The sequence below is a fragment of the Malus domestica genome, chromosome 15 (assembly GCF_042453785.1).
Source record: "Malus domestica chromosome 15, GDT2T_hap1".
NCBI classification, from domain to species: Eukaryota; Viridiplantae; Streptophyta; class Magnoliopsida; order Rosales; family Rosaceae; genus Malus; species Malus domestica.
In genome coordinates, this window is record NC_091675.1 from 14,329,551 (window position 1) to 14,342,999 (window position 13,449).

Consider the following 13,449-nt stretch of genomic DNA (forward strand, 5'->3'; position numbering starts at 1 on the left):
GCAAAATCCCAGGAGCCAATGAGCCACATGCTCATTTTGTAAAGCCTTGCAGATAAGCTGAATTTTCAGAGTAGGCCCGGGCCATCATTGGCCTCCATGTGGCTCGTCACTACTAAGAGTAGGGTGAAAGAAATTGAATTAAGTCGCACAATGGATTGAACCTAAGACCTCTCACTTATAAACTGAGAGAATGTTACCAGACTCTAGTGCTAATTAAGTGACACTTTTAGAGTAATGTAGTTTAGACACACAAAACTAACATCGATGATTATATAATCTCTAATACAAGTGGGCTTCACGTATAATGGTAGGGCTCACCTCTATTACACTAATAGAAAAACCTATCTATTTACACTGATTTCACAAGGGTCATTTAGGGAGTGTGTTAACATCGATGTGAATGTTGTGTGTCTAACTTGTACTTAGTTTAATGATATATATTTATCTTCACTTGTAAACGGCAAGTCTTAAGTTTAACAACGTAAAATGACAAGTTCAATACCAATTTATTATGTTCCATTGTGTGTGGGTCGGCCAAAATTCTCACCCCTTTACCCATTTTGGTTACCTACAGTTTTACACAAAAGATTGCCAAATAAACTAGTCTCAACAACATTCCAAAATTTCACTATTCAACTTGATTACTTCCTCTGTAATCCAGCTCGAACTAAACAACCTTTTGGTTTCGAGTAAAGCTCTTTTTATCGATATATGTATGCCCCCATTTTTTTTTTTGAACGCAGATGCGAGGGATTTTTCCAAATCAACCCTGACGAGCAAATCCAGCAGGCTGCCGAGGATATTTTCGACGGAGTTGACAGCATAGAAGAGCACATTGCTAGTGCAGATTACAGTGTCCAAAGGGCTCGTCAAGCAAAAGCAGCTGCTGATGAAACAGCACGTGAGCGTGAAATTCAGCTTCAAAAAGCAGAGGCAAGGGCAGAAAGGGTTAGGGGTGATAACCCTTCATCCGGCGTCAAGGTCAAGTGTTTTAGTTGCTGTGGAGCCTAACTCATAGTTGGTGGTTTTGCACTACTTTTTCCTCTCAGTGTTGTGAGAGGTCGCAAGCTCGAATTCCCGACTTTTGATGACAAGTAATTGGGAGAACTCATAAAAATAATTCATGCATGTATTTCCGGAAAATTAAGTGGTATGTGAGATGCATATTAGCATTTTCTCTTGATGTGTTAAACTTTTATCATACATGATTTCAAGGTTTTATTTTTTATAATCACAATGCCAAATGTTTAATCAATTTCGTTTAGCTACCACTTTGGTCACCCGGACTCTCTTTGAGAGACACAAGTTGTGTGAAACTTTTCGTGGCAGATTCCGGCAAGCAAATGCACACAAGCTTGTCCCGCTCTGATCAACCTCAGCTTCCGGCAAGAAAACACAAACTTGTGGAGTCGGAGTGAGGTCCATAGCCGGCGTATATTAGCCTTCCCCGTCCAAAGTCAGCAGTCGTAGATTGAAAACCTAGTCCATTGAGTTATTGCCAATTTGCCTACAAATTCCAGCCGCGTTGGCCTGTCCCCTTCGACATAATCCACCGTTGATCTCAGGTATTCTTTGGAGATGCCAAGCCGCGCTTCGTGAACCAAACGTGTTGTGTCCAAAAGCCTTCCATACACAAGCTTTCTCACAGTGCTTGTGACACAAGCAAGGCACACCACATTTCCGTAACACCCTTCTTTTACCGGCAGGTTCTTAAGCTTCTTCCGTGCATTGACAGAGAATGTAAGCCTAAGCTCGTAGTTTAACGGCTTCACATCGAGTGCTTTCACCCATGATCTCCATATGTGAGCAGCAATAGCATCAAAAGTGCTGCAAGTGCTCGACATGTCATCATTTCGTTGTGCCGAAGTTTTCAGCCAGGTTTGAAATTCACGGCTTATTCTATAGCACCTTTGAACAGCTTTGGTTTGCCAGAGACTCATTGTGAGATTTGGTCCGTCATCAATTCTCATGTACTCAATGTGTGGGAATTTAACCAGCGGTGGATTGCGAGGTTGGAAAATTTCCCTGTCCCAACACGACGCCGGGTTTGAGATCAATGTGCCGGCTTTTGCGGTGGCAGCCCAGGAGCTGAGAAATTGTACAGCACCAATCCCATCGACAATACAGTGGCAGATTCTCAAGCCAAGGCCAAACCCTACGCAGCGGAAAAGAGTCACCTGAGCCATCAGCAATGGCATGTCAAGCACTTTGTATGGCTCTTCGTGGGGAAACCTAAATATCAGCGGCGTCCATGCCGGGTTTGGCACTTTGAGGTCTTTGAGATCGACCAAGGACCTTTCGCAATGCGCCTGCACCATGAGAGCTCCTTGGTCTTTCCCAAAAAACACTTCTAGCTTTCCATTTCCAATCTCTCTCAGCCTACCGGAAAAAGGGTAGAACGGAACCAAAACACTAGCAAGAGCATCCTGCCGTGTTTTCATAACCGGTTTTTGGTCATCGGAGGCAAAGAAATACACAGTGGGAGTGAAAACACGGGCTCCAACCACATCATCGAGGTTCGAAAGGTAAAGGGTTTCCCTGGGAGCTGCGGGAGTAGGCCCCGAGGGCATGACGGGAACCTTATGATCGATGGTGATGGGGATGTGGAGGTGAGGGAAATGGAGCTCTTGAACCCACGGAGGAGCCACGAGAGGTGATGCAATCGATGCCGAAAAGCAGCATTTGTAGGAAGATCCCTATTCTTTTCGACATGCAAAGATGCTTGAGATAAATAGATGAAGAATTTAAAGTTCTTGGTGTAGGACAGTTGGTGCTGATATTATTCACGATAAAAAAAAAAAATAATAATAATAATAGGTCTTGATAGAATTAACAATTCTGTATCTTTGTGTGATCTTCTCGGATATAATTTGTAGCTGAAATTTTAGCAGATGAAGAAAAACGTATTCTCTAAATTGATATGAAATATTATATGTGCGATGCGACGTGTCGAGAAGCTGTCCCGAGGAACCTTACCTCGAGTTACGGTGTGTAAAACTGATTATATTTGAACTACGCCTCAAGGTACATTTATGGTTTAAACAGATACAGATACGTAATTGTGCGTATAGATCCACACTACGCCTATACGACTATGATCGTCTAAGTCATACCTGGATAAAGACACGAGTTCACCAAAATTTCACCGACGAGAGTCCGGACGAATTTGCTTGTTTGGATTTTGCTCTTCCCCCCCCCCCCCCTTCTATTCTAAATAGTACCATTTTCGGCAGTAACTCGAAACTGATAGGCTTCCAGCAGCAAACACTGGTTTCATATTATAAGCATCTACTATCTCTATTCTTGTGGAAGGAGCGCTATCTCGATTTCTTGGAGCGATTTTCCTTTCGTTTCGATCACATTTCGCTTCACGAAAACCACAGCCATCATGCAAAAGGTGCCAAATATAGAATACAGAAGCTGCGGACCAAGTTGTTCCAGCAGTTGCAAGAACAGCAATCCCACAAAGAAATTTATCACCTGAAAAATACCGGTCACGGAATAAATGAAACCATAAGATAACCGAACTACATTGATTGATTCAGAATCCACAGCGGAAGAGGCTAATCACAAATTAGTAGAACGCTGAATCTGAGAACAACTAGGAATGTAGCCTAAACAAGATGCTGCTCGGACCACCCGAACAGGAAGCCTTTCACCACCGAAGACATACACAAAAGAAGATGACATGGAATTCAGACGGAGAAAGAGAGTTACCCAATACACCGACATACAGACGGCCATTGCTTTCGCTCTAATACGGCTGGGGAATATTTCTGGTAAAAGGAGACCTGGAACTGGACCAGCTCCTAGAGCAAATGTTAAGACGAACCTGCACAAGTTTTGGGGTAGATGATTGAATATTAAAAGTTTGATTTAATTCATGTTATTGTGTAATGTGATTATTCACCAAGGTGCCAAACCGGTGAATATAATTTTCTAAAGAGCTTCATAAGCGTCATAAAATATCATGACATGGCAACAATCATATTATTGTCACATATGCAGAGGCTATGGACACAACCTCAGCATGTACAATATGTATAAGAAGAATATCGTTTGAAAATTTTGCATGCAGATAAATTTATTTGATGCCGCTATGATCATACAACATAAGATTAATCTTCAAGATGTAAAATTCAAAATTATTACTCACATCAGCATTCCACCAACAGATAGGTACAGCGATCCAGACCCTGATGAATTAAAGCTTGCTGCAGCAACTTGAACACCCATTGACACCGCCTGAGCGGATAAAATGCATCACATAATTGCCTAGCAAGATAATGAATTCCACGAACCAAAAAATGATATGCAACTTCAACTTACCATGCCAAAAAAGCTCCATAAGAGTAGCAGCTTCCTTCCTACTTTATCCATCAAAAGCATTGCAACAGTAGATCCTGGAAATTATAAAAATCCATCCAGTCAAGAGACAGAATGCAATCGTTGTGGGTAAGTGAATATGCAACCAAGAATCTAAAGTATACCTGACAAATTTGCGATTCCTACAAAGGCATTTGCAAGGCCTGATGATACTCCGGCACTTTTAAATACAGCCGAGGAGAAATAAAAGACAGCATTTATACCAGATAGCTGTTGTAAAGCATATAGAGTTGACCCAATAAAAACAACTGCAAAACAAATACGTGAACAACCAAGCAATTTCAGCAGGCCGAAAGATCACAGGAAACAGGAAAGAAATACACCATAGATGGATGGAGAGGGATAGAGGAGCCTAAATATATGCAGAGCCCATAGGAAATACCAGAAAGTATCATATATACCTCTAAAATGGCGTCCATAAAACAACTCCGAAAGGCTTACAGCATCTGTCTCATCTCCCCTGTCCAACTTGGCTAAATCTGCCATGGCAGTTTTGACATGTGATCCACCAAGGAGCTTCTCAAATTGAGCTTCTGCCTCAGAAGTTCTTCCTTGCTATATCATATGAAACGGGGATTGTTAACATTTGTTTTAAGAGGTGTGATCAATTTTTCTATTCAACTAAAGACAAGTGTGATGCAAGCATACCTTATGTAGCCAATGTGGACTCTCTGCACAGAATACCATGGCAACTGCCAGTACTACAGCTGGAATTATCGATACCCAAAAACAAACACGCCACCTGACACATAATTTAAAATAGTAAGTTTGAAAGGTTAAATGTGAATCAAAGATATTGTGAAGCCTATCACGTTCTTACCAGCCAGTGATTTCTTTAACAGGAATTCCAACAAAAAGAGCCCCCATAATCCCCAGGCATGTTGCAATCTGGATGAGACTGCCATAAGTACCCCTCACAAAAGCAGGAGAAACCTGCTCAAGTTAACGAAAAAACATTAGATGAGATAAGAAGCACAATATATAATAACAAATTACAAAGAGATTTAAGCTAGATTACCTCTGTCACATAAAGAGAAGCAACAGGAGGGGCCAGACCCATACCAGTCCCAACAAATAACCTTCCTATAAGCATACCAGCAAGAGTTTTGGTTGATGCACTGAAAAAGCAGGTAGTAATTTTAGCCAGATGTACTTCAAGATGTATTACAAGAGGGCCTTGGGAGATACGAGCATGTGAGTATTGAGGGCTACTTGTAGACTTGTAGTTAAATATAAATGTGTGCAGTTACATAGGGATACTGACAAATCATATATCTACATTACAAAAACCAGACTAATCTTCTTAACTGATTTTGTGATAAAGAAATCAGATAAAAGGGAAAAAGTAAAAGCCGTTTTTAGTTATCATATTACAGTACCATGAGGATAAAAAATCTACAACAGGTACATATAAGTGGGCTCTGTCAAAATGTTATATCACAAGTTCACAACCCAAAAGCTTCCATGGATATAGCTACTAAACTGAAAGACAAATTACATAATATGAAAATATGAAGAGAGTGAAAACCAATCTCACAATATAAAGATCCATGTACTTCTTAATCAAATGATGATACTGTGACAGAGTTGCCTCTCAAAGTAAATATATCACCTCATAACAGCACCAATTATCATAGGCAATGCACACAGTTGAAAAGCCTTACGACGTCCTACTCCATCGGCTAACCATCCACTGAATAAAGATCCAACCAAGGCACCTCCCAAACAAGTACTCACCACCAGACCTTCATTTCATATAAAATGACAGAAACCCATCAGTACAAATAGTCAAATGCAAAAATCAGACATTAGATTACAACAAACAAAGAAAGTAAACATCTACTTAATACCACCTTCTGCCAAGGTATTCCCTTTGAAACCAAGATCTTTAGAAATGCTTTCAAGCGGTTCATTAACCACCCTGCACAAAGCAAGTGTTAGAACAAAAAATAAAAAAGGTATATTATTCTCTTAAGCTTCAACATAAACAAAGCATGCAAAAGAGAGGGGAAGCGGACAGTAAGCACCAACCCGAGATGGTAGCCAAACAAGAATGCAGATAGAGTTGCCACAAGTACATGGGGGAAAGATCGCTTCCATGAGGGGTTTGAAAGTTCTGGAACTGTACTTTTCTGTACAAGAGCTAAAACGGATACAAGGATTAAACCCTTAGTTGAATGATATACATGTTACAAGCATATACTTACTGCCGAAACAAGACCTTAGAATCAATGAACTCCTCACTATAATTTCCAAGAAAAGTGCGGTCTTTACAAGTATCTCTGACATTATCCCTTTAAAATGTGCTTTAATTCATCATAAGGAAGTACAAAACAATATATTATGTGCATAAATATGCTTCAGACGCTCAATAAACTGAGTTACCTGAGTTTTCTTCCATGTCAAGAGGATCCATCAACTCTTTCGTATCCAGGTCAATGGTATTCGAATAGTCTCTCGATGACAACCGCTTGTACATCGAGAAAGCTTCGCGATGGCGGCCCCGCATGCCAAGCTGCAACCAGCCTTCCCTTGCAAATTAGAACAATTTAGAATCATACTTTCGAAATATGCATTATTTCGACTGCAAACAAGCACTTACTTAACCGATTGCAAAGGAAACGCTGAAAACATGAAATTTATATAATTTTCCCTTCCTCATTTTCTCGGGAGCCGAACAGATAATAACTATCAAATAATTCCGCACAGAAAACAAAACATTCACAAAAACAGAGCCTCCGCCAAACAATTCCACAACAAAACCAAATTAAGAATGAAAATTTCAACCAAAATCTAAAATCCAGTAAGAAAATACGGAAATCAAGAATTAAAAATCACAACCAACCAAAAAAATGGAACCAAAACGAGAGCTGCAAGTTGCGATTCAGAAAGCACTCAAACTTCACAGAAATCCATACGAAGCTGGAATACCTTCACTATGCTCCGATCATCCAACGGATCTGAAATTCGATCAGCGATCAGAGACGTGGGAGAAAGGGATTTCGGTGAGGTTTGGCAGCCTCTCACTCCCGAAGTCCTTTCCTTTACAGCTCTGAGCTGTACGAACGTTCGAGAACGAAGGTTCGGAGCAGCTTTGTTTACGCACGAGTGAGAAATTGGCGGGTGCGGCGGTGGTGGTGGGCCGAGTGCGGTGGTTTCTGGTGTGATAAATGACTAGTCAGGAAGGAAAGGAAGGTGTTGCAGATTGGTTACGGAAAAAGCAATGGAAGCAACCTCTCGTTTTGCTATTCCGAGTGTAAACAAGAGAAACAGACAAAAATACAGATGAAACATTTTTTTTTTAAACAAAAAGTGTGAATTGCAATTTAGTCCATGAATTATCATCTAAGTGAAAACCAGGTACCTAACTATTTTTTTTCTAGAAAAATCAGCTGTTAATTCTAAAAATTTGTCAATTATATCCCTAATATTAGATTCGAAGATACTATATTCATTTTTCCGTCAATTTAAATCATGTTACTTGCATGTGATAAATATTAAAGGGTAGACTGGTAAGTTTCCATCAAGAAATAGTGCGTGTAATTAACTTTGGAGAGTAATATAGACGTTAGATTCGTAATTTATATAAAATTTTAAGAGCTTGTAGGCAAAAAAATGACCAGGGTGATACTCTAAAATGTGCTAAGTGATTTAAGTTGACAAAAAATTTGATAAAATAACTTTAAATATGATATTAAAGATGAAATCTGCAATTTTTATTGAATTTAGATTCTTATTTTACTAAAAAATAATTTAAATACCTAACTTTCAGACAAAAAATTAGATAAAATAACTTTAAATATGATATTAAAGATGAAATCTGCAATTTTTATTGAATTTAGATTCTTATTTTACTAAAAAATAATTTAAATACCTAACTTTCATTGGGTAATCATTTAAAGACTAAAACATCACTTCACCATTTAAAAAATAAATAAAATTGTCGTATGGCCATGTAACTTTAATTATCTTTATGACGTCAAATTGAATTCCTTATTGAAAAAAGAATTGCTGGTGGTCGGTCTTTGTTAACGGTGGAACTTCCATCTGAACCTTTGAGAATTTTGTTTTTGCATTTCCGTCCTTGTAGTTAGGATACATTTCTAGGAAGCCATGTAACTTACTAAATTGTAAAACGTACAAAAAGGGCCGCCCTTTTCCGCAATTTCACAAAAATTCTCGCACCAAATTTTAGGGCATTGCATTATCATTACGCTCGCACCTTCCTCTCGCGTCTCATCGCGATCGAACAGCGAAGACGACAAGATGGGGTCAAGGGACAAAGACCCAAAGGCACCGCATCATCAGCCTCTTCTCAGCAGCCTCGTCGTGCGGCCCTCCACCAGCGACGGCGCTGGTGGTGGAGGTGGACGTGGCAGCGATTACGAGCCCGGTGAGGTTCGCCACGAGCCTCTTCCCTACACTCGTTCGGATCGTTACTCTAAAGACCCTGGTTCGTCTCTATAATTCTCCGCTTTTATTTTCATGGATTTTATTCATTGTTTGACGGTGATTTATGCTCAAATCTTAATATTTGATTTTGTATTTTGCACTTAAATCTTAATTTGGTTAGTATTTATCATTTTATCTTCTAGATTCCGTACTCATGATTATTTATTTATTTACTTAATTTTTTCTTGAGTTTCTGTAGGCCTTTTGATGCAGAAGTAATTTATCTAAATGTATGTTGTAGGATTTTATCATATGTTGTGTGTTTGAAGTGAAACTTGTAGAACAAAGAGGTTAATATGTTGGAATTAGTTTTCGACCTTCTGTGAGCATAAATTGAACTGTATATATATCGTGTTGAAGTAGTTTATGAGAAGTTAATTTTAAAGGTTAGTTTGTGCTTGATCGTGTTTATGATTAAAGTTTAGTTTGTGCATGATTGTGTTTACGATTATCATAAGTGCTTGATCTTGTCTACGATTGTCCTATGAATTTGTGCATAAAATATGGGTTTCTTGAACCTATTGATTGTTTACACTGCGTGTCGAACATGTGGATCTATGACCAGTTATTGAGTGTCAAACTGTGAATAAATGAATTCTGCTATTGTGTCTTACAGCTCTGAATGTGCCTGCAAGAACATGAGTCTTGAGGAACGCATGTTGGTGTGAGTGCAGTCTTGGATCATGGTCTGGGGCAATTGTTTTTTCATATTGTGGGTATTGATGGGAAATTTATATGATGCTTAAACTCGTGGGTTGCTGCATCAATGAATATGGGTTTCTGGGCCTCATTTTGTTGTATTGACTATGGTTGTGGTTTTTGTCTGCTTTTTTATGGGATTGGTGATTAAAGTGTCCGGTTCATATCAAATAAGATTTATATAGAAATGCCAATCAAAAATGGAAGTTTGAGAGGGTCTTAAGAATATCTGGGCACAGGACATGGTGCGAGCTTGCACATAACTTATCACCACTAAAAGTATCATTTTTGTTATTCTGAATTGCAATTTTGCAACCAACATTAAGGATGCCGTACTGGAAATGCTGCTGGAAGATGGAAAGTTTGGTTACAATTGCCAGATGGTGGGAAATTCAGTTTGGTCAAGTGGTAGTGAATTTACCATGTTAGTAAAATTAAGGACGGTGTTATTTGCTGGGTAATGTTGAGCTTTTCTAGTTTTCTCGGCTTCACTGGTTTAACTTGTGCTTGGGAATTGTGTTGATAAGTGGTTTGTTTGCAGTTTCATTTTCAATTTTTCATGTTTTTTGGGGGTTCAGTTGGATGGTTATATAGTAACTAATTCTCAGCATTGCTGAATTGGGTGTAGAGTGCAAGGACCTTCGGGAACTTCTTTTAGCTTGTCAGTTCTAGGTTCTGTATTTTTTTTTGTAGGATTTTCTGATTTATATTTGTTGGAAGGTGAACTGGTAAATGGAGGCAACAAATTAATGGGAATTACTTATTCAGGTCAGACATGCCTCAGTTGTTTCATTCTTCCTACTATAATATTCAGAATGGTTATGCAGCGGTTAGTAAACTCTGGGGTTTTGATTTCTTTGAAAGATGTGAAGATGGTCTCTGAAGAAATGAACATATTGGGAGTGGATAAATTGTAGAGTTATTTGGAGGCTTGAAGTTCGGTATGGGTTCTTTTTGGGCAGTTCATTTCCTGTGGACGTGCACTGTGGGCTTTAAGTTTGATATGGGTTCTTTTTGGGCAGTTCATTTCCTGTAGCCAACCCCACTTAGTGGGAAAAGGCTTTGTTGTTGTTGTTGTTGTTGTTGTATCACTGAGAAGGCCATACATGGTTTTGGTTACACCAGATTCAGGATTATGGGGGTTTTCAGATATGTAGGTTAAAAGCTTGTAATGGTTACGTGTTCAGCACTGTGAGGTTGAGTAATCATGGTCTGACATGCTCATTGCTGTATTTACTGGTATTATGCGCCAATTGTTTGAGAAGTAACCAGGGCAGTTATCATCTGAACTTCTTATTATCTTCCACATTTATCTGATGTTTCTTTTAACTACCACAATGAAGAATTCCCAAGTGATGGTAACACTCCTTACAAACTTTGAAATGATGGTATTGAAGTTTCTGGATCACAAGGGCCAATTCCTCAGCTACTTAAAATATACTCCCACTGTCTGTGTTTCTGTGCAATTGGTAGTTACTTATCTTACAATTCACTACCTTTTCCAGGACATAGAATGCGTGCAGGTTCTGCTTCCCCTGTACACCGTAGGGATGCAGAAAATCGCTACAGCTCTGAGTATAATCAATCAGGGGGTCCCCCACGTGGGCGTGATTTTGGCAGTGCACGGGATTCTGGTAGATATCGAGACCGCTCACCCCATTTTGCGCGAGGAAGAGGTGTTGGCAGGCCATTTGGTAGAGGTTTAGATGGGCCGGGGCTCGTTCCTGGGCCATTCAGAGGTGAAGGGAGTAGAAATAATCCGAATGTGCAGCAGAGAATCGGAGACTGGATTTGCCCAGATCCTTTGTAAGTTCATTTCCTGTCTTTCTTTTGGTTTTTTCATATTACTTTTCCTTATTTTTGTGGTTTTCCTCTTTGGAACTTGTCACTACTATGATTGCATAGAGGGTTCTGATTCCTATGATTAGGTAGAGGTTTTCCTCTTTGCCCTTCAGTTTTACTTTCATTTTTTTTATGTGAGTTAGTGCTTGTAAATATGCATTCAGCATGTCCCAATCCTTATATTCTTTACGTGTCTCAGATGTGGCAACCTGAACTTTGCAAGGCGAGAATACTGTAACAACTGCAACAAGTCACGCCATGGACCTGGGGGAAGTCCTCGAAGGGGTTATTCTGGGCCACCACCTCCAAATGCTCCTCATAGACGCTTCCCTGGTCCTCCAATTGATCCTCCTCCCTTTGGAAGGAGCTTAAATGGTGGCTATAGGTCTCCACCTCGTGGCTGGGCCAGAAATGGCCCTAGAGATTTTGGCCCTGGGCTGCCGCCTCCAAGGCACGAAGGAAGGTTTCCTGACCACCAGTTGCGAAGAGATCGGTTGGACTACTCTGATAACTACAGAGGAAGAAGTAAGTTTGATAGGCCACTGCCTATGGATTGGGGTAACAGAGATCGGGGAAGGGATAGCTTCTTTAATGAAAGGAAACCATTTGACAGGCGACTGCCCTCTCCTTCTCCACCACCACCGCATCTACCTCCTCACCGCGGCCGATGGGCACATGATGCTAGAGAGAGAAGCCGGTCCCCATTAAGAGGTGGACCACCACCAAAAGACTACAACAGGCCTATGTACACGGGTCGGGGTCGGGGTCGGGGTCGGGGACGAGAGGATCATCGTGGCATGGGGCGAGACCGAGTTGGAGATGCATATTGACAATGAGGCCACGGGGATATTTCTTTTTTTTTTCTTTTTTTTTTCTGGTGTAATTTTGTCTGTGAGTAGATATCCGTTTTGCATCTAGAGTGTAAGGAAGAATGCATATAGCTTGCTTAGCACTAGTTTTAAATCAGGTGGGTCGTTGCTGCTTCAGTTGTTAATTCGAACCTGCACTTCTCCATAGTTGGCTGAAGCCATAGCCAATTCTAGTGTATAATTTCCCGAATTCGTCACGTTTTGAAGTTGAATTAAAATTTTCCATGTGGTTGGTTGCCTCATACGTAATTTTATCCTCCTTGTGCTCTCTCTGAGATGGACATAAGAGATGCTGAAAGACAGATCTTAAATCAGAGGTCGGAGACGGAAAAATTTGGGTCGATGGAGGTAGGTGGTTTTTGATAGGGTGGGGGAGAACGAGAGAGAAGGGAGGAAAGAAAAAGAGGAAGAGAAAATGTATGGAATGTTGTCGGTGGAATCATAGAGCGGCGATAGAGGTGGGTGGTTTATGATAGAATGGGTGGTCGGCGTGGAAGGGGGTAGTCGGAGAGTTTTCTTACATCTTTCTCTTTGAACTATAGGGGTATATTAGGAGTTTTGTTTATTAATGCCTATCATAAATTTTTTTATTAGTACCCCACATAATGTTGACTTGTATTCCCTATTGTGGAATGATAATTTCGACCTTATTAGGTTCTAAATACATCCCAAATCACTTAATGTATCATTTACCTTCTTAAACTATCAAAACCCATTTCCACCTTCCATTGTTGAATAAAACCCTAACTAACGAAACTACAACGCGTTGTTTGAGAAAAATTATTTTTTACGAATGGAACACGAAATCGATGTTTCAGAAGCTTCACATAAGGTAAACCAAAAGAGTGTTAGAATCATTTAGAGAATGCATCTTGAAAAAATGACAAGTATTGACGGATATTATATATTGAAATAGAATAAAAGAATCTGGTATTTTCCAGCCATATATACTAGTTAAATTGGGAACACAATGACACAATAACACACCTAAAAAATATGACAAGAGTAGAAGAAGAAAGATTTCCAATCAGAATTATGAAATCTTTGTTAATAGTAGACATATGAAAATGGATGCACTATATAGAAGGTAATCCTCCATCTTGGACATAGAGCCTTTAAGATATTTACAGGTCTAGATACCTTATAATTTACCCACAAATTTGGAGATACGATTCAATCTCATTTTCTGCCCCATGAAAAG

General features: G+C 39.8%; 2 protein-coding genes and 1 pseudogene across 5 annotated transcripts; 1 reads left to right on the top strand and 2 right to left on the bottom strand.

The window, feature by feature from the left end:
• Positions 1 to 1,118: 1,118 nt before the first annotated feature.
• Positions 1,119 to 3,277, bottom strand: LOC103400551 (omega-hydroxypalmitate O-feruloyl transferase-like; annotated as a pseudogene).
• On the bottom strand, positions 2,991 to 7,668 carry LOC103400484 (probable plastidic glucose transporter 2). Of its 3 annotated transcripts, none has more exons than XM_008339139.4 (14): positions 7,318 to 7,668; positions 6,772 to 6,912; positions 6,418 to 6,529; positions 6,240 to 6,307; positions 5,999 to 6,131; positions 5,405 to 5,504; positions 5,207 to 5,319; positions 5,035 to 5,128; positions 4,788 to 4,941; positions 4,491 to 4,634; positions 4,330 to 4,403; positions 4,157 to 4,245; positions 3,718 to 3,832; positions 2,991 to 3,480 (listed from the first exon to the last, which is right to left on the bottom strand). In XM_008339139.4, exons 2-14 carry the CDS (start codon positions 6,893 to 6,895, stop codon positions 3,298 to 3,300), a joined length of 1,503 nt encoding a protein of 500 aa, XP_008337361.1. In that variant the 5' UTR covers positions 6,896 to 6,912; positions 7,318 to 7,668; the 3' UTR covers positions 2,991 to 3,297. The 3 variants fall into 3 exon arrangements, with proteins under 3 accessions (XP_008337361.1, XP_017178771.1, XP_070670405.1); XM_017323282.3 differs by having other exon boundaries at positions 6,772 to 6,917; positions 7,318 to 7,657; XM_070814304.1 differs by having other exon boundaries at positions 6,772 to 6,917; positions 7,232 to 7,638.
• Positions 7,669 to 8,532: 864 nt separating this feature from the next.
• LOC103400488 (uncharacterized) lies at positions 8,533 to 12,490 on the top strand. 2 transcript variants are annotated; one of them, XM_017323221.3, is made up of 3 exons: positions 8,533 to 8,839; positions 9,455 to 11,343; positions 11,579 to 12,490. In XM_017323221.3, exons 2-3 carry the CDS (start codon positions 11,051 to 11,053, stop codon positions 12,207 to 12,209), a joined length of 924 nt encoding a protein of 307 aa, XP_017178710.3. In that variant the 5' UTR covers positions 8,533 to 8,839; positions 9,455 to 11,050; the 3' UTR covers positions 12,210 to 12,490. The 2 variants fall into 2 exon arrangements, with proteins under 2 accessions (XP_017178710.3, XP_008337366.3); XM_008339144.4 differs by having other exon boundaries at positions 8,535 to 8,839; positions 11,043 to 11,343.
• The last annotated feature ends 959 nt before the right edge of the window (positions 12,491 to 13,449 follow it).

Excerpts from the sequence above, each read along its gene's own strand:
- LOC103400488 (XM_008339144.4), top strand. The coding sequence starts at position 8,653 with ATGGGGTCAAGGGACAAAGACCCAAAGGCACCGCATCATCAGCCTCTT. Across the intron at positions 8,840-11,042 it reads TCGTTACTCTAAAGACCCTG|GACATAGAATGCGTGCAGGT; the intron begins GTTCGTCTCTAT and ends TACCTTTTCCAG. Across the intron at positions 11,344-11,578 it reads TGGATTTGCCCAGATCCTTT|ATGTGGCAACCTGAACTTTG; the intron begins GTAAGTTCATTT and ends TACGTGTCTCAG.
- LOC103400484 (XM_008339139.4), bottom strand. The coding sequence starts at position 6,895 with ATGCGGGGCCGCCATCGCGAAGCTTTCTCGATGTACAAGCGGTTGTCA. Across the intron at positions 5,320-5,404 it reads CTTCTCTTTATGTGACAGAG|GTTTCTCCTGCTTTTGTGAG; the intron begins GTAATCTAGCTT and ends TAACTTGAGCAG. Across the intron at positions 3,833-4,156 it reads TCTGTTGGTGGAATGCTGAT|GTTCGTCTTAACATTTGCTC; the intron begins GTGAGTAATAAT and ends AAACTTGTGCAG.